General features: G+C 56.5%; 2 protein-coding genes across 9 annotated transcripts in view; one reads left to right on the top strand and one right to left on the bottom strand.

Moving 5' to 3' along the window:
• FAM168A (family with sequence similarity 168 member A) overlaps positions 1–5,714 on the top strand; it is a 242,040-nt gene extending 236,326 nt beyond the window's left edge. For all 4 annotated transcript variants that reach the window (XM_059133226.1, XM_059133216.1, XM_059133209.1 and 1 more), the window contains one exon: positions 1–5,714. The gene's annotated coding sequence lies outside the window, so the exon portion shown is untranslated.
• RELT (RELT TNF receptor) lies at positions 1,318–27,199 on the bottom strand. Of its 5 annotated transcripts, none has more exons than XM_059133146.1 (11): positions 27,037–27,199; positions 16,170–16,238; positions 15,082–15,156; positions 14,784–14,950; positions 14,504–14,583; positions 13,625–13,882; positions 12,292–12,372; positions 11,917–11,998; positions 11,517–11,774; positions 10,878–11,076; positions 1,318–10,741 (listed from the first exon to the last, which is right to left on the bottom strand). In XM_059133146.1, the coding sequence occupies exons 2-11, from the start codon at positions 16,212–16,214 to the stop codon at positions 10,694–10,696; spliced, it is 1,293 nt and encodes a 430-aa protein (XP_058989129.1). In that variant the 5' UTR covers positions 16,215–16,238; positions 27,037–27,199; the 3' UTR covers positions 1,318–10,693. The 5 variants fall into 5 exon arrangements, with proteins under 5 accessions (XP_058989129.1, XP_058989138.1, XP_058989121.1 ...); XM_059133155.1 differs by lacking the exon at positions 27,037–27,199 and adding an exon at positions 26,496–26,582; XM_059133138.1 differs by lacking the exon at positions 27,037–27,199 and adding an exon at positions 18,162–18,396.

The following is a 27,199-nucleotide window of genomic DNA, read 5'->3' on the forward strand; positions in this document are numbered from 1 at the left end:
ATCTGGAGTCACACATTGTATGCAACTACTCAAGTCTTACACAGGTGCTGGAGCAGTCCCCTAGCAGCACCACCTCTATTTGCAAGAAGAGACAACGGAAGTGCAAGGGTCACTTTATGCATCTTTAACGGTTTTGGTTTTATTTTTGGTTTTTGTAAAAGCTGCTTTTTCTAATCTCCTGCCTCTCCCCACTGTCCCCTTCTTAGCCGCTACCCTTCCAGGTCTATCCCCTCCTCTTGACCAGGCACATCCTCTTTGCTCTTCTCTCCTTCCCCAAGCATCTGGTCCCTGGGGACCCCAGTCTAGTGGCAGGCAGAGAGTGGGGTTTATTGCAATGGTTCAGCTGAAGGTGTGATTTCCTTTGACGAGCATAACACATGTGGCCCTCGGGTCCAGGGTAGAAACTCAGAGCTGTTGAGCAAGTTCATTTATTTTTCCTAAGCAAGATTATTTGAGGACATGGCCATGTCCTAATGCAAAGGAAAGTCTTCTGAGAACCATCGCAACAGACCAAGAACAGAACCACCTGATTAGGTAGGAGTGTTCATAGCAGCTTAATACCCCAGGTGAGAACCTGGGAAAACCAGATTCTTTCTTTGGGAGACCTTGAGGGAGGGTGGGGGGGGCACTGTGGGAGGGAAAGAGGGAAGAGAGGTGCTTGCCTGCTGGCTTTGGTTTTGTAAGGTCTCTGGCCAAATTGTCTGGGCCTGGACCCTCTGATTTGCACAGTGTTGTTAACTGACCTGGCACTTCCTCAAAAGGTAATTTTGACCTCAGACCTGCCAAGCAGCTGCAGGGAGATGGTATCTCAGCCTCCCAAAGCCTTGGAAGGCCAGGTGCCCTATGTAATCCAGACCTTGGCCCCTGAGCCCACGTGGACCCACTCTGATAAGATGCTTCCTCCTGATTAGAGTGGGAACCTGTGGCACTTCTCTCCCTACTCTCTGCCCTTCCCGGTGCCAGGGCTCACCAGTCTGTCCATAGGGCTCTTGGTTACCTTGTGCCATTCATGGCCAAAGTGAAGGAACCACATTCCAGGTGGGTGCTGGCAGCTCTGAAGGTCAGGATAGTGAAGGAAAAGCAATAGCAATAAACATTTCATAGACTCATGGAACTGAAGGGACCTTAGCAATCATCTCATCCATTCCCCTGTTTGATTGATGAGGAAGCTGAGGCCCAAAGAAGATGAAAGGACTTCCCTAGATCTTGCAGTAAATTAGCATTAAATGCAGCCTTCCTACCTAGGGGCATGTTACCTACAAAACTTTACCTAGGGATGGATTAGCTTCGTTTTGTAAAAATTAAGTCAGCAGCCCCCACACCTGGTGAACTCTGGAACAGTCTCTGGGCTTTGGTTTCTGCTCTTTTCCTCCATGGATTCCAAAGGAGGGGGTTGAAGACTGGGCAGAGGTCACATGGGGGCAGATGGCAGGAACAGAAATTGCAAATGAGGAAATAGCATTCGGAAATTCTGGGAAGACATCTGGAACTTTCATTCTATACCGGACTCCAGTCCTAGAAGGAGCAAGTGGGCTGGCTGAAAAGGAGAATCTATGCTTTTAGAACAGTAGCCCCTCATCCTGAGAAGAGAGGAGGACAAGGATGAGACCCAGGAAACAGGGGCTCTCATGGGAGAAGAGGAACTTCTGAGTCAGGAATCATGGCTAGTCTCAGCCTGGAGCCCACTGTCCCAGAACTGTCCCCTGTACCCGGCTTCTGGCTGGGCCAGCAGCCCCTTTGGGGATGGAGGGGTGCAGGAACATTTTATTGTACAAAATGGGATCATTGATAGCATTTGGGACTTCTAAATAACCCTTTTCATTTTAAATTCATGCATACTTGGACATACTCCTACCTGTACCTCCCATGTCTCCCTTAAAGGAGGAAAAAATTCAGGAAACTTGAGCCAGAAGGACCTCAGAGGCTGTCTGGCCATTCCCAGGAGGGCAGAGCCCATCAGCATCCAACTGAGAGCCAGGAATTGGGGGACCTACCTTCTTGGCCTTCCAGGAAACTGCAGGACCAGTAAGGAGAAACCTAGCTATTCTAAATGGTCTGTTCTAGGGTGCTGATGGGGTTTCATTTTAAAACAACAGTTTTCCAGTGTTAATCCATTTTTTGCAAATACCTCCTCCTACTCTCTGGTTTTGTAAGGGTGGGTGAAGGTTGTTCTAGATTATGTCATTTGTGTATGGAAAATGCCAAAATACTACTAATGATAATAATAGGAAACCTCTGTGTTTGTCAGGTGCACCATAGATTTCAGAGTGCTTCCCAGCATTTATTTTACTGGCCCTGAGAAAGAGGCGGGTCGGAGTTCTTGCACCCATTGAACAAATGAGGAAACTGCTTCTAGAAGGAAAGGGAACTTGTCAGTGTGAGCAGAATGCTAGTGTCTTAATAGGCTTCTCTGAACCCTGCTGCGTCTAGGTGAGCTGGCTAGAACCACAGAGAGGAGGTAAAAAGGAGACCTAGGAATGACCTAATTACTTTTGTTCTTTCTATACCAGTAAGTAAAAACTAACATCTAGTACCTCACAGTTCACAAAGCAATTTCACATCCATTCGTCTGGCTTAACCCTGTGAAATAGAGTATTCCTCCCATTTGATCCATGGGGACACGGAGACTTGGGAAAGCAAAGAGACTTGTTTATCAGTGTCACAGCCACCCGAATCCCAGTTTGTCCGCTTTCCCTCCAGTCAGATTCCACACAAAGGCTTGTGGACTGAAGCGTCTGTGCTCTGCACCCCCTCTTTGCCCTAGTATGTAATTCCAGATCAAAGACTGGCCCCGAGGCAAAAAGGTGCAGAAAAGCCGTGGTCTGGAAGATCCCAAGTCCACCACCCCTTTCTCAGTATCTGTAGTAGACCCCCAGTTCTGCTGGCCTCCCCTGCTTGCTTTGACGGAGATCCACAAGCCTAGCCAAGCTTAGGGAGTCATCGCAAAGGGAGTTAGTCCAGGAGAGCAGGGGCAATAGTGTGCCTCGGGCAGGAGGAACATTCCTGGTAGGATCATAAGCATCTGCTGGGCAGCATCCGAAAGTACTGGATGGCCCAATGGCAAAGCTGGACAGAAGGTCAGCTGGAAAGGCTGTGTCACTGTAGGAAGGCCAGCAAGCCAGAGAGGACAAGGGGTGTGCCCACAAGACATAGCTACAAAGGTGGCAGCGGCATGCAAACGCCTCTCCGCTGTCTCCCCCACCCCAGCACCACAAGCTTGGTGGCTGGGGTTAGGGGCACTGGTGGTTCCAGTCAGTAGACTGTCCTCTTGGTTTTCCCAGCTTCTCCCTGACTCCCTCTCAACAGCCTAGGGCCCAGGAATCTGGAGTCTGGAGTGCCCCCAAGTGGTCAGAACATAACCTTGTTGCCACTTTATGAAAAAACGTAATGTTTTCTTCAGACAGGACAGTTGCTACAGCTCTTCTCTCTTGGCACTGACCCTAAAGGGTATATCCCCTTAGCTAAATATTGAACAAGGCCAAGTTCAATACCCATGGGTTCACCTATCCATAGGTTTTTTGTTTTTTGTTTTTTGTTTTTTTAATGTACAAAGTACTTTGACATGATTGCCAAATCCTCACTTTACACGTGGGAAAGACTAAGTCTCAGAAGGCTTAGGAGACTTGGGGCACCTGGCTGGCTCAGTTGGTAGAGCATGGGGCTCTTGATCTCAGGGTCAGGAGTTAAAGCCCCACGTTGGGCCTAGAGCTTACTTGGTGGTGGGGGGAGAAGGCTTAAGAGATTTGACAAAAGTCATACAGTTAAGAGAAGGAGCCCAAATTTGACCCTTCAAATTCTCTGCTCTTTCAGCTGGCATCTGTCACCTGCTGGGTCTCGGTGGCAGGCAGTGAAGAAGGGTTGAGCTGTCTGCCCCAAACAGAGGAAGACTCCCTAGAGATCTGGGGAGCTCAGTCCTCCCAGCTGAGATTTTTATGATGGGCAGGCCTTGAGGACCCTGGCAGCACCAGGAGGATGAAAATTGGCAACAAAAGGCCTAACTTGAACAAAACACTTTGGGGTCATAATGCCTAGGACTAAAGCCACATTCAAGGGTAGCTCCAGGTATCTGTCCATTGAAAGACCCTGTACACCCATGCTTTCTGACTCTGGAAAGCCTGCCCACTGTCCACATGCAGTGAGTTGGCACTCCCAGGGGACCTGGTATAGCCCTGAATGGCCAAAAGCACATCGGACTTCAATTCCTGGGCTTGCTTTTCCCACAAATGAGAACCAGGACCAAAGAGTTCTTACTCTATCTTAGCTCTTACCCATGGCCACCCAAATTGTTCCAAGTTTGAGATTTACTACTCCCAGAGAGCTGGGGGCGGGGGGGCATCCTTTGTTCTGAGTGGCATTCAGAAATGAATCACATGGAACATAAAAGTAGGGCAGGCCCCTTGGTCGCCAAGCCTGGGGCCCCGCATATCAGAATCCTTAGCTCTGCTCCATGGGCAGAGAAGGAAGGCCCGGAGGGCATGGGTCTTAATCTTTGTGTGGTTTTAGTTATAGCACTCTGGCTGGATTAATCACTTAGAGGTCACCGTTGCAGCTGAGTGAAGATACATGGAAGCTCTGCTTTTCCATCCTGTATTCTACCATGTCCCTACAGAGTATGCAGTCCCATCTGCTTGCCAAGCTTCAGAGAGGGGCAGGTCAGGCAGTCGAGCGGGCAGGTAGGAGACCATCTCCGTGCAGGTGCACAGCCCCAGGGGAATCCAGGCCCCTCCCAAAAGCAAGATCACAGCAAGGAAACCCAGCCAGGCTAACCATCGATTCCGTACCTGAGCGTCTTGAGTTCAGGCTCCCATGGGCATGCCAGGCAGACTGTGGTCCTTCACCTGTGTTCCTGTCTCCTAGAAAACTTGTTCCTGAAGTTAAATATTACATGGTTCCAGGACCCAGCCTTCAAAATTCCTGCCTGGCAGGCCAGCTTCAACATTCCGTAGCCAAATTTGCCTGAGCCAGACTTGGGCCCCGTTCCCTCAGTTTTTCCCAATGGTTATTTTATATCTTGCATGCTGTTGAGTCCAGTCCAGTGGCCAAGGGAGGAACAGAGGGGTTGGGACTGGCCGCCACAAAGCCAGAAAGGGAAACGAGAACCTTTGTTTTCCGAGGCTGTATCCACAGTCCCTGGGCATTCATGTTATGGTGGTGAGGCCCGATACCCATCCCAGCTCCTGATGAAGTGTGTACTCTCTTTCCTGAAGAGAACAGTTAGAACAGCTTTGCAGATAAGTACCAGCCCTTAGGAGTCAAATGGGTGAAACTTTGGGCCTGACCCCAGCAAGACCAGCATCTTGAGGTTCTAGCCTTCCTCCTCATGCCTGTGAGGCAGGGAAAGAGTGGGAATGCCCACAGACCACCTTCTCGGGCCAGCCAGAATACATGGCTCTGGGGGGGACTCCAGCTCCTCCTCCTTACCCAAGGGGAGGTAAGGCCAGGCCTCTAGCAACTTGGAAGTTGTCTATAATGACCTTTAAAGACCCAAGGGTCTGTCCCCATCTCCTGACTATTTCATCCCTATTTCATATCACATGACAGAGAAGCCTGTTCTCGTGGCATGTTAACATCCCTGTAAGAGCATTGTATGTGATTTTGTATTTTTTAATTCATTTTAATCTACAGGTTGGAATCTAATTTTTAAATTTTATTGGAACTCACATTTTAAAAAAGAAAAACATTTAAAATAATAATAAACCTTTGACCGGTGTCTTCCAAGTAGTTTGATCAAAGAACAAAACACAGCCTGGAGTGTAAAGATTGGAAAGCCCCATGGCCTTGCCTTGTGTGTATGAAGTGTAAATCTGGTTTTGTTTTGTTGTTTTGGATTCTTTTGGGTTTTTGTTTCGTTTTGTTTTGAAGATCAGATAGTGATCACTCTGAAAGATTGAAGCCAAGAATTTGTAACTATGATATTTACTGTAAGCTGTAGAACATTCAATAACTATTAAAAAAAAAAAAAAAAAAGTTTCCAAAAAAAAAAAAAAAAAAAAGTCCGGGGTGACCAGACTGGTGGTTTTTGGGGCAGGGAGACACAGCTCATCTCTTAGGCTAGTGAATCCCCTGGGTTTCTTCCCAAGCTCATTCTGAACTTGTTTTCACCAGTCAGATAACACCTGTGGTGCATCTCCCCACAGGCTTAGCAGGCCTTCACTGGGATTCAGCTGAGGGGCCTGGGAAGTAGCCATCAGCACCTGAACTAAGGTGGGTGATACGGGAGCTGGGGGGGAGGTGGTCGTGAATGATGAGAGCTGCCATCTGCTGAGGGCCTCCCATGGGGCCAGCACTGTGCTTTATGTTTAGTAACTCTCCTAATCCTCACAGCCCAGTGGTTGGTGAGCCTGTGGAGAGGGGGCAGCCAAGGAGAGTAAGTACCTTGGCCCAGGTCACAGAGCTTGAGCTCAAGGTTCATAGTTGGAGCTAACACTTAGTCTGGCTCCACAGCCCAGGCACTGAGTCCTACATTCTGCCCACCCTGGAGGCGGCAGTTTCTGTGTTTACTTAAACACAGGTAAATTTGTCAGGTGGGAAACCAAGGGAAGTGCTTATAGGTTTACAGTCACAGAATGACTATCATGGGAGGTCAGGTGGTCTCCATCCAAATAGTCACATGCTGTCAGTTTCTATCCTGCATCTCTTCCTCCTCTCCCCTCTGGGCAAAGGCACTGCTCTAGCCCAGGCCCCTGCTTCTCTTCCTGGTCATTATGGCCACCATTCCCTCCCAGGGCCTGACCCGGACCATCCACGCTCTACCAGCCTCTAAATGTTCAACCTCCTCAACTGGAAAGCCCTTGAGGCTGACTGACCTGGCCCACACCGGAGCTGTAATTACAGTTCAGGACTCCTAAGCACCCCAGCCCTTTCTGGCACCCCGTGCCCTGTGCCTCTGCAGCATGCCCCCCAGTATCCCCACCTGTCCTCTGACAGGGAACTCATTCTTCCTCCCTTGTGCAGTGGAAGGCTCTGTCACATGTGGAAGCCAAAGGCATCTTTGGCCACAGACTTTGTCGGGTTGTGTCAACAGTTTCGCTAGGGCAGGAAAGGGATTTTCTCCAGGGACTCAACTCCAGGTCACAGTGGTAGGACTGAGGGCCAGGAGCAGGCAGGGAGATGGAGATCTGGGCCCTCATCCTCATTTGTCTGGTCCTTGGCGCGATGGGTGGAGTTAGGCGAAGTCATACTCAGAACTCCCCTCAGCCCAGTGCCCCAGCTTGTCCTCCAGCTCCCAGGGCTGCCAGGATTCAGAGGGGGCACGCCTAGGAGGGGACAAGCCAGGAAAACTTCCAGCTGAGGGTGCGGGCCCTGAAGGCCAAGGACATTGGCTATACCTCTACCTGATCCCTCAGCAACTAATCCCATCCTTTTGGGAGCTGGCCACATGGGACAGGTGAAGAAATTTAGGCCAGAGTTCTAGTTTCACCTTCCAGCAAACAGACAATGAGGGGGTGGTGCTGGAGGGGAACTGTTCTTACTACCCCAGAGCCCAGCACCATGGTGGGGGTCTCTCTTACCCGGCCTGGGAAGCCCAGACCCAGCCTGTTTCTACAGCAACATGGCCTTTGGAGTCCACAATCCAACCTTCCCCTGGGAAAGGAGGCCAGAGAGTCGAGAGAGTAGGAGAGCCCACCTCCTACCCCATCCACCCAAGCACTGGCTCTTGCTGTCTCATCTTGGGGTGTCATCCAAGTGCTGGGTGAAGTGGGGTTGGTTGGCTGAGGAGACAGCCAAGTTTGAAAAACCAAACCCTGAGATGCAGCTAACAGTTGACAAATAGGAACACCAAGTGGACCCTGGCAGCCCAAGGGAATGTTTCCTTAAAAGTGCTAGTCCCCTACAATAGACATCTGTTCTAGACTTTGGCAACCTTTGGTTGCCAAAATTCCAGAAAATTCCTCCTGGTTATTTATATGGGGCCGTGCAGGCAGGGCCCCACTGCCATCCCCATTTCTCTTATTTATGTGCAGCCTGCCTCCTTTCCTCTTCTCCCCTAGAGCAGGTAAAGCTTTGTCTCCTAGGCCCTAAGAGGTGCCCTCCCTTTCCTGCACACCTCAGAAGCCTCAGAGAAAAAAAGACCGTGCCCTGGAGAGTCAAAAGGCAAAAATCTCAAGGCTCATCTGCCTAGCTTCTCCGGGAAGGAGGTTTCCGAGCTGCTGCTGGGCCAGGCCCCTGCCTGTGGCTTCCACACAGGAGAAAGGTCTCTGCCTACAGACAAAGATGGTGACCTCACCCTGGCGTCCTACCATGGCCCCAGTCTTGGGAAGCCCTGGCAGAGTTGGGCAGGAGTCTGGGAGTGGGGGCAGTGGCAGCTGTGGCCTCAGGGGACAGCAGCACCTCAGGCTAATTCTGGCTACAACAGGAGCAGCAAGAACAAGAGAGTGAGCTGGCTCTCCTGTAGCCCCAGCCTGACAGCCATCTGCAGCAAGATGACTTCCATGGGCTGTCCCTTTCCATACCTCCCCCAGCTCCCTCAAACATTAGTAGCTGGTTCTTCAGCCTCTCTTTGGGACTCTCCCATTAGCATTTGAATGTGTCTCCTCCTATCTTTAAAAAATATACCAAATGCCCAGAGAACCCAGAATTAACTAAAAACCTCTCCCTGGAGCCTAGGTCTCCACCTGCTTTACCTGGCACAGTCTGGCTTCCGCAGGGAGCTCAATCCACTCAGACCTGGTCCTGCTCTCACCATGTCCCCATGTGCATTAACTGGGGGCTGACCCAGTGGTGGCCCTTGGCTTTGTGACCCACCTTGCCCCTCCCTCTCCTTTCCTCCCTTGCAGGATACTTCTCCCTTGGTCTCCTTCCCACCTCTTGGCAGTGCCCCGGAACAGCGGAAGGGTCTGTCCCGGTCCATTCCTGGTACATTCCCTGCATTTCCCTTTCCTAAATGTCTTGGTATCCCTGGCCCAAGGGCTTCTAGGAGCTTGTGGGGCTGCCTTCTGTTGCCCACCCTCACTCGTCTCCACACCTGTCACCTTTGACTTCCAACTTCTCCATTTCATCACAGTGTCCTTGGGCCTCTGCACATTGTTATTCCCTCTCTGGGGACCATGATCCCCCTCCCCACATTATTCAGCTCCTGCCATGTCTGTCTTACCCATCCATCCTCCAGGCTCCTTATCCTCTAGAGCTATGCTGTCCCAGACAGGAGCCACTAGCCACATGTGGTTAGTTCATATTAAGATGTGCTTTAACTATAAAACACCAGATTTCAAAGCAAAAAATGACTATTCATAATTTTTATGCTGACTTTATATTGAAGTGAAAATATTTTAGCTGTACTAGCTGAAATACATTATTGATACTTTAAAAATATATGGCTATTAGGAAATTTTAAATTACGTGATATGGACTGTATTTCCACTGGACAGCAGTGCTTCTAGGGGCTTCAGTGAGAACCAGTGAGGTGAGGGGCCTCCCCACATCCCCTGCTGTCCCATGCCCACCCACCACAGAGCCAGCCCTGCAAGGTGGGGGGGATGGCCTGTCCCCCACGCCATACCTGACACAGCAGTATTTGGTGAAGACGGACGACCTGGGAAGAGGCACAGGGAAAGAAGCTCCTCATGACACCACTTTCCCACCTTTTATTATCCAATAAATGGATGGGAATGTAGACAAGGACAGGACAACAGCAAATTTTCAATAAATAAGAGAAATGGGGATGACAGTGGGGCCCATGCCTGCACGGCCCCATATAAATAACCAGGTCACTGGGCTACAGTGGACATGGAGCCGGGCTGGGCAGTCGCCTGCACTGCCCAGCTGGGGGATAGACACCAACACCACAGAGACACAGAAACGACTTGAGGCCAGAGGGGCCTCTCCAGCCCCGCACACACCCCCTCCCTGAACACTCCTGAGATCTTGGGGTGACTATGCAGGCTGGCACCCTGTATCACAGCCTTGCCCAGGTCAAGACTGTGGTTCCAATTTCAATAAAAACAGCAGGGAGGGGGGCAGATACATGCATTAAGCCCCTTCTGTAGGCAGAGCCAGGGATGGGCAGCCCCATGGGGGCCTGAAGGCACAGGCCCTGGAAGCTGCAAAAATGGGGCCACAGATAAAGCTACTAATGGAAGGGGTGGCAAGGAGTCAAGCTCTCCCCGCATACCACCCAGGCCAGAACCTGCAAGGAACCAGAGAAGCCCTGTGTCCCAGGACACCTCTCTCTCCCCACTTCATGGTCAGAAGAACTATAACCAGGTGATGGCCAGGGACTTGCCCACAGTTAGAACCAGGGAGCTCAAGTCTCCAGCCCACGGCTTTTGGTACCTCTTCCCTATGTGACGCCCACCGGAAGAGGAGGGAGAGGTCCTCGCTAGGGCCCTGGACGGAGGCGGGGCAGTAGATTACCAAGGTGTGGGGCCAAGGGTGCCAGGCTGAGGACCCCTTCCCACAGCCAAGGCTAGCCACCTGGTGGTACAGAGGGTCCTGCAGGGTCCTAGGTTCTGGCCAGGGCAGGGCACAGGGGCAGGGGAGGTGCCCTCAACCTGCTCCTGCACACAGCACCCGCCAGCTGGCCTGCCTCTACACGGGGGTGGACACTCCCACCTCCAGGCCTTGGCCTTTGCTGTTCTGTCTGCTGGACCATTGCTTCTTGATCCTCACAGGCCCAGTTGCAGCTCTACCTCCTCCGGGAGGCCTCCAGAACCTCCCAGGGCAGGGCTGCTGTGTCTTCAGCTGAGGCAGGCCATCAGATAACCAGAGTGCTCTCACTTAGCCGGACCACATAGCGGTTTTCCTGGGAGACAGAAGTGAGGACTCAGAGCTGAGTTAGGGGGCTTCTGGGCTCCAGGAAACTGGCCCCTGCCCAGAGCTCCCATCTGCAAATCCAGGTTGGTCCAGGTGCCAACATACTTGCCCCCTTAGGCCCTCACCTCAGCCTTGTTCTCTGCCGGGGGCTTCAGCCACTTCGTATGGCTTCCACCACTTCCCAGCAGTGCCCGCTGCTCAGTGGGGAGGCCAGGTTGTGGGGAATCAGGGAGGTCACTCGCCGAGGGCCCAGCCTCCGTGATAGTCTTCACCTCAGGGGCTGCTGAACTTGACCGTTGCTCTGGAATTCGGGCCACTCGGAACCTGCAAGGAGTGGTGGTATAATGACACCCCCTCCCTTTAAAGGGAGAACCTTGGGTATAGAAAGGGCAGTACCTGCTAGGGTCCCACACCAAGTTCATGGATCAGAGCCTGAGCTCTTCCTATATCCTCCCACCCACAGATGAGCCCCCAACTACCCCCCAACCCTAGGTTGTAGATAAACAGTCCTTTGGCCTGAGGGCCCCAAGGTGTGATGGAGGCCAGGACCCTGCCCTGGGTCCCAAGGACTCGAGTGAGATACAGCAGATCTGGGAAGACCTGACTTCTCCCTGACCGCCCCACACCCCTTCTGCTTAGAAGCATATTGAGGCCAGAGAGGGAGCATCACTGAACAGGATGTTCAGGGCTCAGATAAGGTTGGGGAGATGGGGCCCTGAGTATAACATCTCTCCCTGACGCTCCTGCGTCAGTGCCCATCTCACCTGCCCACAGACAAGATGGTGATCTCGCCCTGGCGTCCTGCCTTGGCCCCTGACTTTGGAGCCCTGGCAGGGTTGGGCAGGAGTCTGGGAGTGGGGGTAGCGGCAGCTGCGGCCTCAGGGGACAGCAGCACCTCGGGCCACTTCTTCTGGCTGCACCGGGAGCAGCAGGGGCCAGAGAGTGAGGCCAAGCCCTGCACGGTGTGGAGGTGGTGGCGATGCGGGCAGATGTGTGGCAAACTGGGGGTGCCTAGTGGCAGCCTGCAAAAGGCACAAGTGGGAGCGGTCACTAGGGCAGGCCCATGCCAGGGGTCACCAACAGGGTAACGTGAACACATCCGAGTGGTGAATCCCCCCAGAAGCAAGCCAACCAAGTGTGGGCATGGGGCCCCTGCCCACTCACCTGGGCAAAGGCCCGTGGCCAGTCTGTACCAGCTGTTTGCTGTGGTACTCCTTCAGCAGCTCCTCCAGGGCCGCCGCATTCTCTGTGGGCAGCGGCAGTCAGAACCCAGCTCCCTGTGCCCTCTGTGCCCCCTAGCCCCCGCCCAGCTAGGGTCTACCCTCCCCACCCCCTCCAGCCCTTATCAGGCAAGAACAAGAAGAAAAGGGGCAGCACCCTCAGCCATGCTGATCAGGGAGTGCCAGCTGACCCCAGGTGTCCTGGCGGGAGGGGCAGAGCAGGTGGAGGTTGGGGGATGCTCTGACCCCTATGGCTGCTTCAGGCTCTGAGAGACTGTCTTCTCCAGGGCTTGGCCACAGGCCCAGACCCTCCCCTTACCTTTCTTCTCTGTGATCAGGCGTACCAGGACCCCGATGGTGTCCTCGTTGGCATCTTCAGCCCTGTAGGCGGGGTTGATCCCTGCAGAAAAAAGCCACAACTGTGATCCTGGGGAAGTGGGGGGGGGGGGGGGGGGCGGTTCGTTGGGGTGGGCCTCGGGGGCTGGACGGCTACACCAAGATGTGGCAGCAGAGGGCACCCCAGGCCTCCCTACGAGTTGTGCTGCGCATGGGTGTTTCTGCACTGCTTGCCCTTCGGGCCTCCTTATCATGGCTCCCTATGGAGTGAGGGTGGGGGAGCAGTCTTTTCTGGGGCCTGCTGTCTCTCCTCCACAGCTTCAGGGAGGTGTGGGCTACCTTTCTGCCCAGACGCCCGGACAGCTCTCTGGCAAATTCTGCTGTTCCAGGCTTATCACACTTCCCTGCACACCACTGTGTCCACATAACTAAATGGGGGCCGTAAAGGCCCAAACCTCAAGAGCATGAGAATGAGCCACGTGACCAATCCTAGGCCAGCAGCCAACAGCTCCTAGATCTTGCACTCAGGCAAGATCCAGCAGTTAAAGGGAGACCTAGGCTAGGAAAACAAGTGCAGTCCTGGGCAAAATGGCCTGAGCTGCCATCTTCCTGCCCCCTCTAGACTGCAGTGGCAGGAGGTAGGAAGGACTCTGGCCAACCCTAGGCAGCCTGGGGCACAGGCCCCGGAAGCACCGTTTCAATCTTGACTTGGCCACAAGGCTCTTTGGGCCATGTATGCGCACTGGGGACCCTTGCCCTACTGGCCTTCAGGCAATTTGGGGTGGGGGGGCTGTGGTGGGAAGGGGCCTGGGGCCCTGGGAGGAACACATCTCTCCCTCTGGTTCCAGGACTCCTAACTCAAACCACAGCCTGGAGATGAAACCTGAGCCCCTCGTTGGGGGTGGGGGGGCAGCGTGCTGCTGCCAAGGACAACTGCCCTGCCAATGCTGAGGTCAGAGGTCAGCCTGAGTTCCCAGAAGGTGGACCAACCCTTGAACTGCAGCCCCCAAGGTGTCCAGACCCCACAGCTGGACAGGACCTCACCCAGGGTGAGGATCCCACTGAAGCCACTTGACCTCTGCTCTGCCCCTGTCACCACCTCAGGCCACTTCACCTCTCCTTCCACTGCGTCACTCTGAAGAGTCACCTCTCAAGCCCACATGCTGCACCTCCAGGAAGCCCTCCTGGCTAGCCCTCTGCAGGCCCCTCCCTGTCAGTCCGTCTAGGCCAAGGGATTCCCTTGTGAAGCCCCCCAGCTGGGCTGGGCTCCTCCATGCCCTTTGGCCTCCCCACCCAGACCCCAGGCCAGGCCTCACCGCTGCCTCCACCTCCAGGGCCAGGCCCAACCTCCTTGTGGGCGGTGCAGTGGTAGCCCTTCCGCTTGAGCAGGTTACACACCAGGATGCCCAGCAACCCCATGAGGCAGAAGACAGGCACGATGGCAATAACTGCATACTGGGCAGCCGTCTCCTCAGGGCCACCTGCCCGGGTGCTATTCCCAGGCTGCCGCGTATCCCCAGCGCTGGTGTCCCCTGCTGCTACCTCCACGCCACGTCGGGCCCGCCGTCCCCGCTCTGAGTGCCAGAGGATGGAAGCATGGAGGAAAGAGGGAGGCAGAGAGGCCCAGGGCCTGAGTTAAAGTTGCGGGGGGTGGTGTGGAGGGGGCACTACAATGTCCAGAGCTGCCTACCACCCACTCTCCACCATGCTCGGGAAGCAAAGGCCAACTCCCCCCTCCACATGTTTCTGGCCTTCTTATTAATCAGCCTGAGCAAGGCCTCATCAGACCTCAAGACAGCCAGACCCAGAGCCCTGTGGTCCATCCCCCTCATTCTGGGACGAACAGACAGCACGTGAGCATATGCCAGTGCACACAGATCCCGGCTCCTGCGTCTCCCTGACTGCGTCCATGAGATAGTTGCCTCAGAAAGCTCCTGATGACAGGTGAGAGGTGTGTGTGCTCACACTCATGTGCGCGTGTCTGAGGGGATGAGGACAGGAGACAGGAAGGACATTACCCCTCAGCAGCCCCCTCCCCCTGAGCTGTGGCTGCCACCTGCTAGATGGTCTCTACCACGCGGAAACAAAGTGAGCAGACACACTGCCAGTGGGACAACTGATCCCATCTTGCTGGACACACTCTGGCCATATTCCCTTCCCTGGGCTCAGGGTCGAGGGCCCCATCTGTCACTCACCAGAGCAGCCACGAGTACCCAGAGGCATCCAGGAGCATGGCTGACAGGGAACATGGGGGACCCCCAAAGTGGCAACCCACCTGCAGGGAGAGAACACATCATTGAGGCCCAAAAACTATCCTTAAGAGAGGCTCCTGCCAAGCACACTCACTAGTCCTGGCCCATCCCATTTCACAGATAGGAAGACTGAGGCCTGCTCCAGGTGGGTGAGGCTGGGACCCCAGGACCCAAAGTCCTGGTCAGCTAGCCATGAGCCCTCGAGCCCGACCCCATGGCTCACCCAGGCTGGCAGTCTCCACATAGAGTGTCTTGAGTCGCTGTGCCTGCCTGGGCCTCCAGCCTCCCCCGAGGACTGCAGCGGGAATGGGGCTGGCACGGGCCAGGGCCCCACAAAGCAGAGAAAGTGCCGGGGGGACAGGATCTGCATAATGTGCCCTGCCCCGGGTCCTGTGGGAGAGAAAGGGTGAGAACAAAGCCAGGAGCCAGGCCTCAGGTTCCTGGGAAGCCAGGTCTGGAGAACCTGCACCTGGTCCTCAACAGTTTTCCCAGGACAGGTCAGGTGGGCAGGGCAAACTCACCAGGTGGGGCTCCTTCCCAGGTGGGCACTGCCAAGAGGTCGTTGATACTGGAGTGGCCAGAGGCCAAGGAAGCAGCTGGAAGAATGGCAGGGAGGACACACTGAGCGAGCAGAATGTGCCGGAATATGGCATCCCTGGGGCCATCTGTCCACCACCCACTTCCTAATGCCCCAGGGGTGGGGACCATGACCACTCGGGGCCAGCCCCCAGGTTTCAGGGACACTCTTCAACCTCCATCCATCAGGCTGCACATAAAACCTGCCCGTCCCATACCTGCTAGGTCACCTTGGCCTAGGTACAGAGAAAACCATATCTGCTTCTGGAAAGTGCAGGGAAACCCCAGACAGAGCCACGTCAGGATCTCAAGCCCTCAGGTCCCTGAGTCACACCCATTCCAGCTAGTCAGGACGGTAAAGAGGAAGGGCTTCTGAATTCATCTCTCAACCACCCCCCTTCCTGAGGCTGTGGCCCCAGCACTGCAGCTGGCCATGTTGGTAACCAGCCCTGTCCATCACCCCTGGGGCCAGGTCTGCGGCTGGCGCTTCCTATTCTGGGCCCTCAAGAGAGTCTTTGGGACCACGTCCTCTGTGACCGCTCCACACAAAGCCACCCAGTTCACACTCCTGCACCCACACAGGGTGGGCTACATCCCAAGGAAGGAAACTCAATTTGCATCTTCCAGCACATTCTACTGAGGGCTCCCTCTGTTCCCCATTCTAAGCATGAACACTTGCCCAGAATCTCCTGCTGCAGGGAGATCCTCCCTGAAACCCTGTCTTCCAATTTGGCCCCTGATTGGGGTAACAGGCACAGAGTGCAGGCAACTGCCCTGAAGGGCAGAGGGAATATCACGCAGGAGGCTCTGGAGTCCTCCTCAGGCCCCAGATCTGGCTCCCAGCACCTGCTGAGTGCTGGGAGGCCTCCTGTGCCAAGAGCTGTGTAGATCAGGATGGGTTTCCTAGGGTCAGACTGCAATTCTACAAAGAGCTGTGTAGCCAACCCTAGCACAGCTCCTGGCATGGGGTCCCTGAGCACACATGGACAGCTGGGGTACAGGACTTCATAGCAACATCGCATCTCCAACTCACCACAAAAAGGCAGGACAGGGGCCAATGTGGCGGGCTTGGCTTCATCCTCAGGCCCTGGGAGTCGCCAGCCTGGGAAAGAAGGAAGTGAGGTTCAGCAGGAGGAGGGAATAGGCAGGCAGCTGCCAGCCGCTGTCTCTCCTCCCAGCACTGCTTCCACGACAGGACTAGATGGGAATTTGCAAGGTGTTGTGGAGCAGGCAATGCTGGGGGCGTTTAGCCTAGAATCACTACACTCTTTGCCCCCACAAACCTGAGTAGAGGTGGGGGTGTTCTGGCTGGGGTTAGCCTCCCAAGGCAGCAGAGTAGGGACAGAGGGCTCTGCCAGGTTTGGGGGGCTTCCCGGAGGAGGAAGGGCTTCCCTCCCTTTCCATAAATAGCCGGGTACACTGGGACTTGGGCAGGGGGCCTGCAGCAGCAGTCCTGGGGTGGGGGCTGAGAGGGTCTGCCATCCCCTCACACCCAGACTCTCTACCTCACCTCCAGCTCCCAGGGTCCCACCCCTTGGACCTCCTCGTAGGCCCTAGCCTTTCCTGCTTTTCTGCCTTCACTTTTGCTCCAAGTTACTGCTCCAAGGAAATCCCTTTCCCTCAGCCATCAAAGACCCAAAACAAAGGCCTTGTTTTCTAGAAATGTCTCAAGACTTCTCTTTCCCCTAAGCTGAGCCCAAAGCCCTGCATGTCTCCCGACCCCACCCCATCACAGTCCTGTTCTCCCTACGTGTCCCACTCCCCACCCAGCGGTCTTCTCCGCCAAACGATGTGGAAGGATGCTGGGAGGGGTCTGATGGCATCTCTGGGGCAGCAGCAGAACTTCTCCTATCCTAGCAGCCAGGGTTCAGCCTTCTGTCCCCTCTTGGTCACCTACTACTGTACTACTGTGTGCCAGGCACTGCCCTTATCACAACAGATAGTAGAAGACAGACACTGTCCCTGTCCTCAGGGAGCTCACATCCCTATTGGCCAATGGCCAACAGATAAACAGGGAATGGCCCCCTGCCAGATGGCGGGCAGTGCCAACAAACAGGCAGGGTGAAGGCGCAGATGCCACAGGCCTAAGGTTGAGCACCCAGGCTCAGGGTATGGTGTCCTCTGGAGAGAAGCCCCTAGCCATAGACAGGTTGGAAGAGTAGGAGGGGAGATTCAGCTTAGACAACAAAAGGAGCTGCCCCAGAACAAGGGGAAGGGAGTCCCGGTCACATACTTCCAGGAGGCCTGCCTTCAGACTCAGGAGGGGGAAGGAAGGAAGCTGGATTTGTCAGGCGTCCACCACAGGCCACACAGCTTCTGACCCCTAAGGGGCGGCCAAACCCCCAGTTAGAGCCCCCAGCAGGGTGAGGGGACCCCACCTGGAGCCCTATGCTGCCTGGTGCCGAGCCCAACTGGAGAAGCCCCGCCTGCAGTCAGCCCCGGGCCCCACTCGAGCCCCTGGGGCCTACAGATGGCCCAGCCTTCCCACCTGCAAAAGGAGCCAGAGGAAACTGATCCCTACGGGACCTCGGTGGCAGCGAAGGTTTGAATTACACTACAGAGGAGGGGGAGGGGCTGCAGGCCTGACGTCCCTGGGACTCTCCAGGTCCCTGGCAGCAGCTCTGGACCCAAGGCCAGCTCAGGGGAAAACCTGGGACAGGAGAAGGTCAGGCCACAGCATTAAGGCCACACACTGATGGTCAGCTCCCAACAGGTGGCATACCCAGACCCATCCCCCAAACCTGTTCCCTCTTCTAACTTGGTCAAGAATCTTCCTTGCCAGTTTCTGGCCCAAAGTGGCCCTTCCCCTGCCCAGGCCCATCTCCCACTCAAGCCCTTCCCTGCATGAAGATCTCTCTTCTAACCCACAGACTCGACCGCGAGCCCCAGGTTGACCCCACAGGGGCTGGGGCAAGGCTGTAAAGAGGCACGACAGCTCCAGAGAGGGCCCCAGTGCCACCTCTGGCCCCGACTGGCACCCACTGGGTGTCCCAAGCCCACATAGAGGGGCTGTGTAGCTGCTTACCTCCAGGCAAATGGGGAGCTGCGATCTCGAGACCTCCAGGAGGAAAATGGGGGTCCAAAGGCCCAGACTCCAAGCCAGCAGGGGCCCACTCAGGTACATTCACAGACACTTGCCGCCTAGCGCCCTGACGCCTTCTAATTACGTGCCTTCTAATTATCCCAAACTAGTACTTACTCCAGTCTGGCTGCCAGTCTCTCTGCTGACAGCCGCCACCCCCCCTCGGCCAGACTGAGACCCCGGATGGACCTGTCCAGTCAGGCAGCCCATGCCAGCCACCCAGAACCCCCTCTGTGCACACATCTGCTGCTCTGGCCTCCCCCTGCACCTCCTTCCTAGCAAGGACTCTAGCATCTAAGCCTAGACTCTTGGAATCTTGACTGAAAAGCAAGTTCAGATCAAAGCCCCTTGGCTGGGTGGGCCATTGGAGACTCTGTGAAGTCTCCATCCCTCCCCCTCTGCCTAGTCCTAAGGCCAGGCAGTCAGTGACCTTCTAAAGCCTCCAGAGGGGCTCCAGGAAGAAGACTGTCACAGGCAGGCGGGGAGACCCACGCCCACAGCAGGGAACCTCCTCTCCCAGTTCCACTGGGGGCCCAGTGCTCCCTGCAGAGAACCAACCCGAAAGGCCCCAGGGCAGAGGAGGAAGTAAGCCCAGAGGCCACTCCTCCTGAAGTCTCCCAGCCTGGGCCTGTCCCCACTGCCACCAATGCCCTGTGGGACCTGAGCCCCTGCTTCAGCTTGCTGGGTCTCAGTATGCTCATCTGCAAGATGGGGACGTTTAATCCCAGGGCAGGGCTGCAATGAGGTTTACATGAGGTGAGGAGCGCAACGCGGGTCTTGTGATTTCCTCCCCCATCGCTCCCTTTCCCTCTGCCCCTCAGGCCCAGGTTTGTAATTAAGTATGTTTGCTCATTTGTGCTGCGCCCCCACTCCCCACCCTGACACAGCACCGGCTGGCCTGGTGTCTCTCTCCTTCACCGCAAACCGCACCCTCCCCGCAGCAGTGTCTGGAGCAGAAGGCCGCCACAGAACAGGCTTGGGGGTAGCGGGGGGCACAGGCTTCCTCACAGGCAGCCCACCGCACCTCCCAAAATGCCCAAACAATCAGACCCAGAAATTCCCTGGAAGAAAACCAGCTAGCGAAGCCCCGACCAGGGCTGTGGAGCCCCAGGAGGTGCAACCTGGAGGCCTCAGAGAAAGAGGAAGCTGGGACACCACCCAGCCCTGGGGCTGCTTCCCCTTTTCCAGAGTTGGCTTGGTGGGGTCACTCGGTCACTGTCCGAGGCTCCAGCCTGGGGCCCTCCTCTCCAAGTCACCCTGGCCTCCTAGAGAAGCTCTGCGGTATCCCAAACATCGCCCACCACCCCTTGCCCTTGGGCCCTGGCCTCCAGTTCAGCCCCAAGTGCAGCCTTGGTATCTTAACCCTGGGATCAGGCCCTGCCCCCTCCTAGCCATTCTGAGCTTCTTGCACTCCCCTACACTTGCCTCTCTCACAGAGCCACTGGTACTTGCTGTTTCCTCCACCCAGAAAACCTTCCCATCACCTGGCCAACACCTACTCCTCCTTCAGCGCTTAACTCACAGCCACTTCCTCCTGGAAGCCCCCCTTATGCATTCCTCATCCTGTGTGTAACTGTCCCGTTCACCCAGCCTCTTCCGCAACAACCTCCATGGCCAGTGCTCAGCACACGGCCCGACCCTGGCCCTGGCGAGTGGGTAGACCTGGGGGGTGGCTGGAGAACAAGGATCAGGAGAATGTACAGCTTCTGCCAAGGCCAGGAAGGCCCAGAGGCTGGAGTTGGGCAGGAGAGTTTGAAACTGGATCTGAACACCTGAGCTAATATGGGGGGAAATCAATCTGCCTTGTTCTGCTCTTCACGGGCTCCGGGGCTGTGGACACCCCGTCTCCCACCAAGACAGAGGGCTGTTGTGAGGCCAAGAGAATTTACCTTAATACTCAGCGCAGGGCCTGGCACAGAGTCATCCCTCAGTGAGCACTCACCATACCTCAGTTTCCCCATGTGTAAGCTATGGAGCGGGGAACAGGGCACACCTGACAGGCAGGTATGAGGCATAAAAGCTTCTTCTCCATTTACATAGTGTTGGGCCCAGAGCCTGGTACACAGGAGGTGCTGGGTTAGCCATGGTGAGGATGTGGGAGGAAGGAGAGTGTAAAAAGGGAGAGAGGTCTGGAAAGGAAGGGGGTCAGAGCCCAGGTCACACCAAGACTCACATGGGAGCTGAGAAGCCAGCACGGCCCTCAGGGCCTATGGGAGTCTTGGAGGGTTGGGGGGTGGGGAGAGGTACAGGACAATTTGCCTCTCAGAAGGCTCCCTGGGTGGCCTGCCAAGGAGGCAGGTCTGGGGAGACAGAGGTGGGACGCAGGTCCCATGCGGAGCAGGGGGTGGGAGGCAGCTACTTCTGTTTCTGGGCGGGAGCTCTAGGGCCTGTGGACCTCCCTGCAGCCTCCAGAGGCTAGAGTTGCCTGGAAACATCTGGGCACAGGCCTTCCTTGGCAGTGGCCGAGACAGAAAGACAAAGGCCGCCCATCAATAAAGAAATCCAGGTTAGCAAGCAACCCCGTGGTTCCCTGGCAACTGGGGCTGAAGTAGGGCAGTGGCCACAGTGGGCGGCGGCGCGGGCAGCTCCACTGGCCTCTCAGCCATCCTCCGCTCTCAGACTCTCATTCCCTTGGGGTTGGTCTGTGTTGCTGTACTCCTCACAGAAGAGGTGAGCAGCCCTGTTTCACCCCCAGGTAAACTGAGGCCACGGGCAAGCACTTGTATGGGTCACACACCCAGGGAGTGGTGACACAGGGGCAGAGCCCAGGTCTGGCTGACTCTGCTTCCCCCCTCATCCCTGACGCCCCCAACCCTGAAGCCTGGCCTAAGCCCCAGTTCGTCGACTCCATGGCAGAGGCTCAGGAGCTAGTGGCACAGGGAAGCAGCTCGAGGAGAGGCTACCGCCGAGCACCCCAAGCACCCAGGCAGTCCCAAGGGGAGGAGGTGCTGCCCCCTCCCGTTCCAGGGCTCTCTGGGGCCTCTGGGGCTTCCCTCTAGCCAGCCTTGTCTGCACACTACCCTAGTCCACGCCAGCTCCTTCACAGAAAGGCACCGGCCCCTGTGAGAAGCAAGAAGCCCAGGAATGGGTGGGAAGGGGCGGGCGCAGGGCGGAGGCTGGCTCAGGGCTGCTGGGGAGAAGGGCAGCTGCATTCCCACCCCGGCCTTGGGCAGACATAATCTCCCAGGCCACAACCCTTGGGTAAGGAGCTCATGCATGTGGACCCCCAGTCCTGCAACAGGGGATAGCATGGTTCTGGCCCTCAGACCTCCAGGCTGCCCCACAGCTCCACCAGCAGAGGTGCAGGGAGTTGAGGGGGGTAAGTAGGGCTGAGGGAGCTAATTGGCCCTTGAGGCTGAGGTGGCCAGACTGGGCTGACCCAGCTCCTCCCAGTCTGGTGCGGTACAGAGGCAAAGCCTGCCCCTTCCCTGAGCGGAGTCTGGGGCCAGGGGAGGGGGGCACTAAACCATACAGCCGTCACCGGGGCACTCTGGGGCCCCCGGAACCTCCTCACTGCATGCCTCATTCCCATTCCAAGCCTCAACGAGAGGGTCCCAGGTTTCACAAATGAGGAAACTGAGGCTCAGAGAGGCTAAGGAGCACCCTATAATAACTTCGTCTCAAAGGAGACGAGGTTTACCACCCAGGAGTGGGGGCAGGCAGCAGGCAGCCCTTGTCCCCAGCACACCAGGCCTGGCCTTCCTACAGCTCCTGCAGGCTTTGCTCCCACCCAACACCCAACTGTTCAGCACCCTGGACTTCCTGCAGGGACCCGCACCAGCCCTGGACGGTCTCCCCAGCCCCAGGGCCGGCCCACATCCCCAAGCCTCGGTTTCTTCCCCTGTAATGTGGAGAGTTGTACTAGATCAGCTGATCTCTTGACTGGAAGAACCAGAGTTCACAGTAGACCAGTGGCTCTTCTTACAATCGGGCTTCAGCCCAGGTGCCACCACCTGCAGGAAGCCTTCCCAGCCTCCCTGTCTGAGTGGACCCTCCCCTCTCCTGGTCCTTTCAGCCACCTGTGAGCTCCCTGGAGGAAGGAGGGAAGGCAGAAAGGAAGGCAGGCAGGCAGGCAAGTGCACACGGGAAGCTGGGCACACAGCAGGGCCAGGCCCCTCCCTCGGCTCACTGCTCCTTCTCACAGAGACCACAATCTGCAGACCCAGGCTTAGGTCCCTCCTTCTAGAAGCCCTCCTTCTCTCTCCACCCACAGTCAGACCCTGCTTCTAACTGGCTGCAGAGGCCCCTCCATCCCTCTCTCTGTGCCAAGTAGCCAGGGCACACGCTCACAGCCACATGGGCCGGTTATTTATAGAGCTCTCATCTTTCCCAGGGTGGCCCAGGGAAGAGTTTTGGCCTTCCAGGCAGACAGTCTGGGGTTAGGATCCCAGTGACACTAGGGTCTTGCAAGTCCCTTCCCCTCTCTGGGCCCTCCTTTCCCTGCCTGTACCTGGAGGAGACCGCTGACCCTCAGGACATGAGGCTAAAGATGTGCGAGCCTCCGGGATCCTAATTCCAGGGTCGGGCACATGGTAGGGATGCCGCACTGGCTCCTTCCTGTCCTCCTTGCCACGCCAGCCATTGGCCCAGGACCAGGCCCAGGCACCCAGGGCCTCAGCAAACAATAGGTGCTGAGCTCTGCCAGAGAACTTGTCCCACTCACCCCCAATCCCGAATTGGGGTGGGGCCAGATGGACCTTGCTGGCTGGCTCAGGCAAAACCCCTCCTTGCCACCTGGCCAAAGGGCCAGCCCCTTGCAGAAGGAGTCTGGCCTTATCCAGCCAGCCCCACCCCTTCCTCCTCCCAAGGCAGGTAGGCAGCACAATCCCTCTGTGGAAACTGATGCCACAATTGTCAGACAACACTTGCCTCCTCTTAGAGACAGGGCAAAGCAAGATCTTGAAGATCCTGAGTGCCAGACTCCAGCGTCATGGCTATGTGGCTCAAACTAGGTCTGCTTCCCTCTGCCTGGAGTCTCGGCGTCCCTACGGAGCAGCTTGGGAAGGAAGGGGATCCTGGGTCATTACCACAGAGACCTGAGCCCAGAGCCTGGCACACAGCAGGCAACCTCCTGGCCCAGAAGGGGAGCTTTGTCCCTACGAAAAGGAGGACCATGAATCTTTTCCTCCAAGCCCCCAGAACACATGTAGGAGCATCAGAGACCCTGGTTGCAATTCTCCCTGTGCATCCCAGCACACAGTAGGCCCTTGGGGGCTGCCCTTCCTCAGGCAGAGGCCGGCCAGCACAGATACGGCAGAGAGGGAGGCCAGGCTTCCGGCTGAAGCTGCCCTACCCAGCTGGGTATGCAGTGCCCATAAGCACCCCACACCGGTTCCCGAAAGTGGGGGGGGACACCTGGCAGGTGGGCCACAACAAAGAAGAACTACCATTGGGCTGGGAGGGCTTCCTGGGTGAGGAATGGCCAGGAGGGTTCTAGAAAGAGGAGAGAGCAAAAGCAAAGGCTGAGTTGAACCAAGGCATCTGGTTGGGAGAAAGGGTGAAGATGTTCCAAAGGTCTTAGAAGGAAATGTCAATGTTAGGATGAAGAGTCTGGACTATACTGTGTAAGCAAAAAGTAAGCTGCTTTAGGGAGGATGCTCTGACAGGGCATGGAAGAACTGGAAATGGAGGCAGAGAGGCCGGCCCCGGCGTCTGGGGCAGGACAGCAAGGCTGGAGGGGAACAGAAGAGGGAGCTGTGATTTTGTGAAGGTGTGTCTTGGGCCAGCTTCCAGTCTTGGGCCACATCCAGCCTACCGGGGGACATGTGGCACACAGAAGGTAGGTAGGGTCCCTGTCTGCAGGGTGAGAGCCAGAGGGTTCTGGGGCCCTTGGGTAAGTCTCAGCACTTCTCAAAACTCAGTCTCGCTTGCTCGCTCCCTCTCACTGTAAAGTGAGGCTGACCCTATGTGTGGAGGCAGAGTGCTGACTGCCCGTAACAGTCTCCCCTCCTTGGCCAGACATAGGAACTTCCCTCTGGCCGCTATCAGATGAGTCCCAACTGGGGCCGTGTGTAGAAACCCAGGCTGGCCCAGTGTCATCCTGAGAGGCCCAAGTTCCCAGAAAGGTCTAGCTTTGGCAAGGTACAGGATAGGGCTGGGAGGGCCTCCATCAGGGCTAGGACCCCAAGAGGAGGCTAAACCTTCCTCTCTCCCAACCCCTCCCCAGGCCCTGAGCTATTTCCCTGTTTGCTGGGGATGGAAATAACTCAGGCTCGCCCCAGGAGACCAAGATAGCTATTCTGATCAGCCCCAAGAAGCACAGCTCCAGTCATTCCAGAGAGGACCGAGGGACACCCTGACCCCCCAGCTCTCGCTCTTGGCCAAGTGGCAGCAGCAGTCAGAACTAGCAGGGGCCTCTGGGAAGAACAGGGAGACTGAAGGACTGAGAGAGAAGGGCAGAAGCTCAAGGTCACCCCAGCCGGCCCCCCACTACAGCATGTGGGCAGATTTGTGTCTCTAGAGCAACTCTGAAGAGGGGAATAAAGCCTCTCCAGTATTGCGAAGATCAGTTGGGGCTCTCAGCTCTTCTTGCCATTCCCCTCCCGCCCCTGGGAGCCTGGGCTGTGCGGTTGACTCCTGACACTCTGTAGCTATGGGGATGCAGGCTCTAGAAGATAGGAAATGGGCCTCTCTGGTGACCTCTGGCTAGGGGTGAGATCTGTGGGAAGGGAAGAGGAGGAGGAACAGGAACACCACATCACCTATCCAGCCACAGTGTTTCAGACGTGTGTGCAAATACACACCACACTCAGAACTCACAAAGGCACACTCTGGCAAGGCCATGCTTGTAGGCCCAGGTTCAAGAGAAGAAGCCTAGATAAGCCATGAACAGATAGATACGAAAAAGGTGGATGGCCCTCTCCAAGCATCTCACAGGGTTTCGGGGACAGAAAACCGAAATTCCAATCCTGGCACTCTCCTGACTCTGCATGACCTTGGGCAAGTCACTTTGCTTCTCTGAACCTCAGTTTCCCTCTCTGAAAAACAGTCACATCTCAGAACAACTGTGAGGATTCAGCAAGAGTACATCATAAAGTGTTCAGCATAGCACCTGGCACTGTCCCTCTTTCATCGCCCCAACACAGAATGCAAGCAACATTTTCAGAGGAGGACAGAACTTCCAGATCCTTTAGCAGGTATCCCCTCACCCCACCTGGTCTAGAGAGCCCAATTTCCATTTCACCCTGCATGAACCCAACAGACCATCTTGTGGCGGTGGGAGCCTCAGAGGGTCTAGCCCAGATGGTGAAGGGGTCCTATGCCAGCTCTCCAAATCAGAGACCCCTGGTGGAGAACAAGTCCATGCCCCCTCTCCTCACACAAAGGGAATTGAAGGAGACGGGGGGGGGGGGGGGGACAGAGAAGTCAGTGTCTATGGATCAGAATCCTGGCCTTGGTCTGAGGAACTGTACTTCCATCCCTCTCACCAGCAGCCCCTAGGCCACTGTGTCCCCAGCAGCCAGCCTGCCCCCACCCTCCACTGCAGTCTTTCTGCCTGGACGACAGGAGGGAGGGGAGAACAGAAGCAGTTGACCCAAAAACAATAGAGGATCCCAAAGTGATGATTCACAGTCCATTCACAGCCCAACACCTCAGTGTGCAGAAGGGGAGACTGAGGCCCAGTGAGGGCAGGGTCTGAGACGAAGATGGGCCCACTGAGAATACAGGTTACTGGGGACAAAGATTTGCCAGGCATCTGGGACCTCAGTGTGTGAGTGTGTTTGGGAGGTGGAGCCTGAGACTACCTCAGGGCCGTTCAGTTGCTGCCAGAAGCGTCAGTCACCTCACCAGATGCCACCCAGCCTCAATGTCCTCTCCCGCTGCCAGGGCAAGTCACTCAGGGTCCTCCCCACTGACTAAACTGAGAGCTGAGAAATGCCTTCTTGGGGACAGTTCTGGAGAGACCCCTGGCCTCTCCTCCTCTCCCTCCCTTTATCTACTGGCGGGTGCTTGAGGTCCCTCCTCTTTCAGCCTCTTACTCATTCCCAGGCCCGGACACACCGATGGACACACACACATACAAATACACACGGACACTGACAATACTTGACCCAACAAGCACGCTACCGCGCCAGTGATTTGGGGGCTGGTTTTCACAGTCACTGGGGGTTTCTCTCCCTCTGTTTCACACTCACTCGCATTAGGGAGTCGCTCTGGCCCTGCCTTGGCCATGTCCCAGGCCACACACAGACTCTGTGACCTGGGTCTCACAGCAAGCTGGAGTCACGGTCACCCGCAGGGACCTGGGGTCTCTCTCATACAATCACACGCACTCACCCCGCCTGTCAGAGACACACAGAGCCCCTCTGTGTCTCTGGCTTGGCCCCGGCGTCACCGCTCAGCGTCCCGGCCACACGTTCTCCCGGGCTGGGCCGCCTCACCCGCCGTGTCACCCACAGTCACGGGCTGACACCGTTCAGAGGCCCCCCTCCGTCCACCCGGCGCCGCAGCCGTCCCGTCCCGCACCGGTTCCTGGTCTCGGTCCAAGTTTCCCCGGGCCGGGGGCGTCTCCACAGCCCGCCGATTCCCCAAATTGCAAGTCCCGAGGCGGCTTCGCCAACCGCTCATGGCCGGGCCTGGAGTCGCGGCCCGAGGACGCGCAGGTCCCGGGGCAGGGGTCTGAGAGACGGGTGGGGACCGGTGCGCGGAAGACGCCGGGACAGGACGCGGGGGCGCAGGGCCGGGGCTGCGGCATCCGCCGCGCCGGCCAACTTCCTCAGAGACGCGGGGAGGCAGGGGGCGCCACTCGGGTCCTCACCCCTCCAGCCCCGGCGGCGAGAAGCACACCCCAGGCTGAGGCCCCGCGCGCCCTCCTTACCTGGCCGCCCCGCAGCAGCTCCCGCAGGGATCCAAGGTAGAAGCGCAGCCCCGGGCCGGGTTCGGCGAGTGCACGAGCCACCGCGCAGGCTGCGCGCCTTTTGAATGAATCGCCGGCTGGGCCGGGGAAGTGCGCAGTCCCGCCCCCGCGCGTCACGGCCGCC

The sequence above is a fragment of the Mustela lutreola genome, chromosome 1 (assembly GCF_030435805.1).
Source record: "Mustela lutreola isolate mMusLut2 chromosome 1, mMusLut2.pri, whole genome shotgun sequence".
NCBI classification, from domain to species: domain Eukaryota; kingdom Metazoa; phylum Chordata; class Mammalia; order Carnivora; family Mustelidae; genus Mustela; species Mustela lutreola.

Bases quoted from the DNA above. Each gene is read 5' to 3' on its own strand.
- RELT (XM_059133138.1), bottom strand. From the start codon at position 18,260: ATGTACCTGAGTGGGCCCCTGCTGGCTTGGAGTCTGGGCCTTTGGACC. The intron at 11,775-11,916 runs GTGAGTGGGCAG...TGCCTTTTGCAG, and splicing joins GGCCACGGGCCTTTGCCCAG to GCTGCCACTAGGCACCCCCA. The intron at 10,742-10,877 runs GTGAGGGCCTAA...TCTGTCTCCCAG, and splicing joins CGGCAGAGAACAAGGCTGAG to GAAAACCGCTATGTGGTCCG.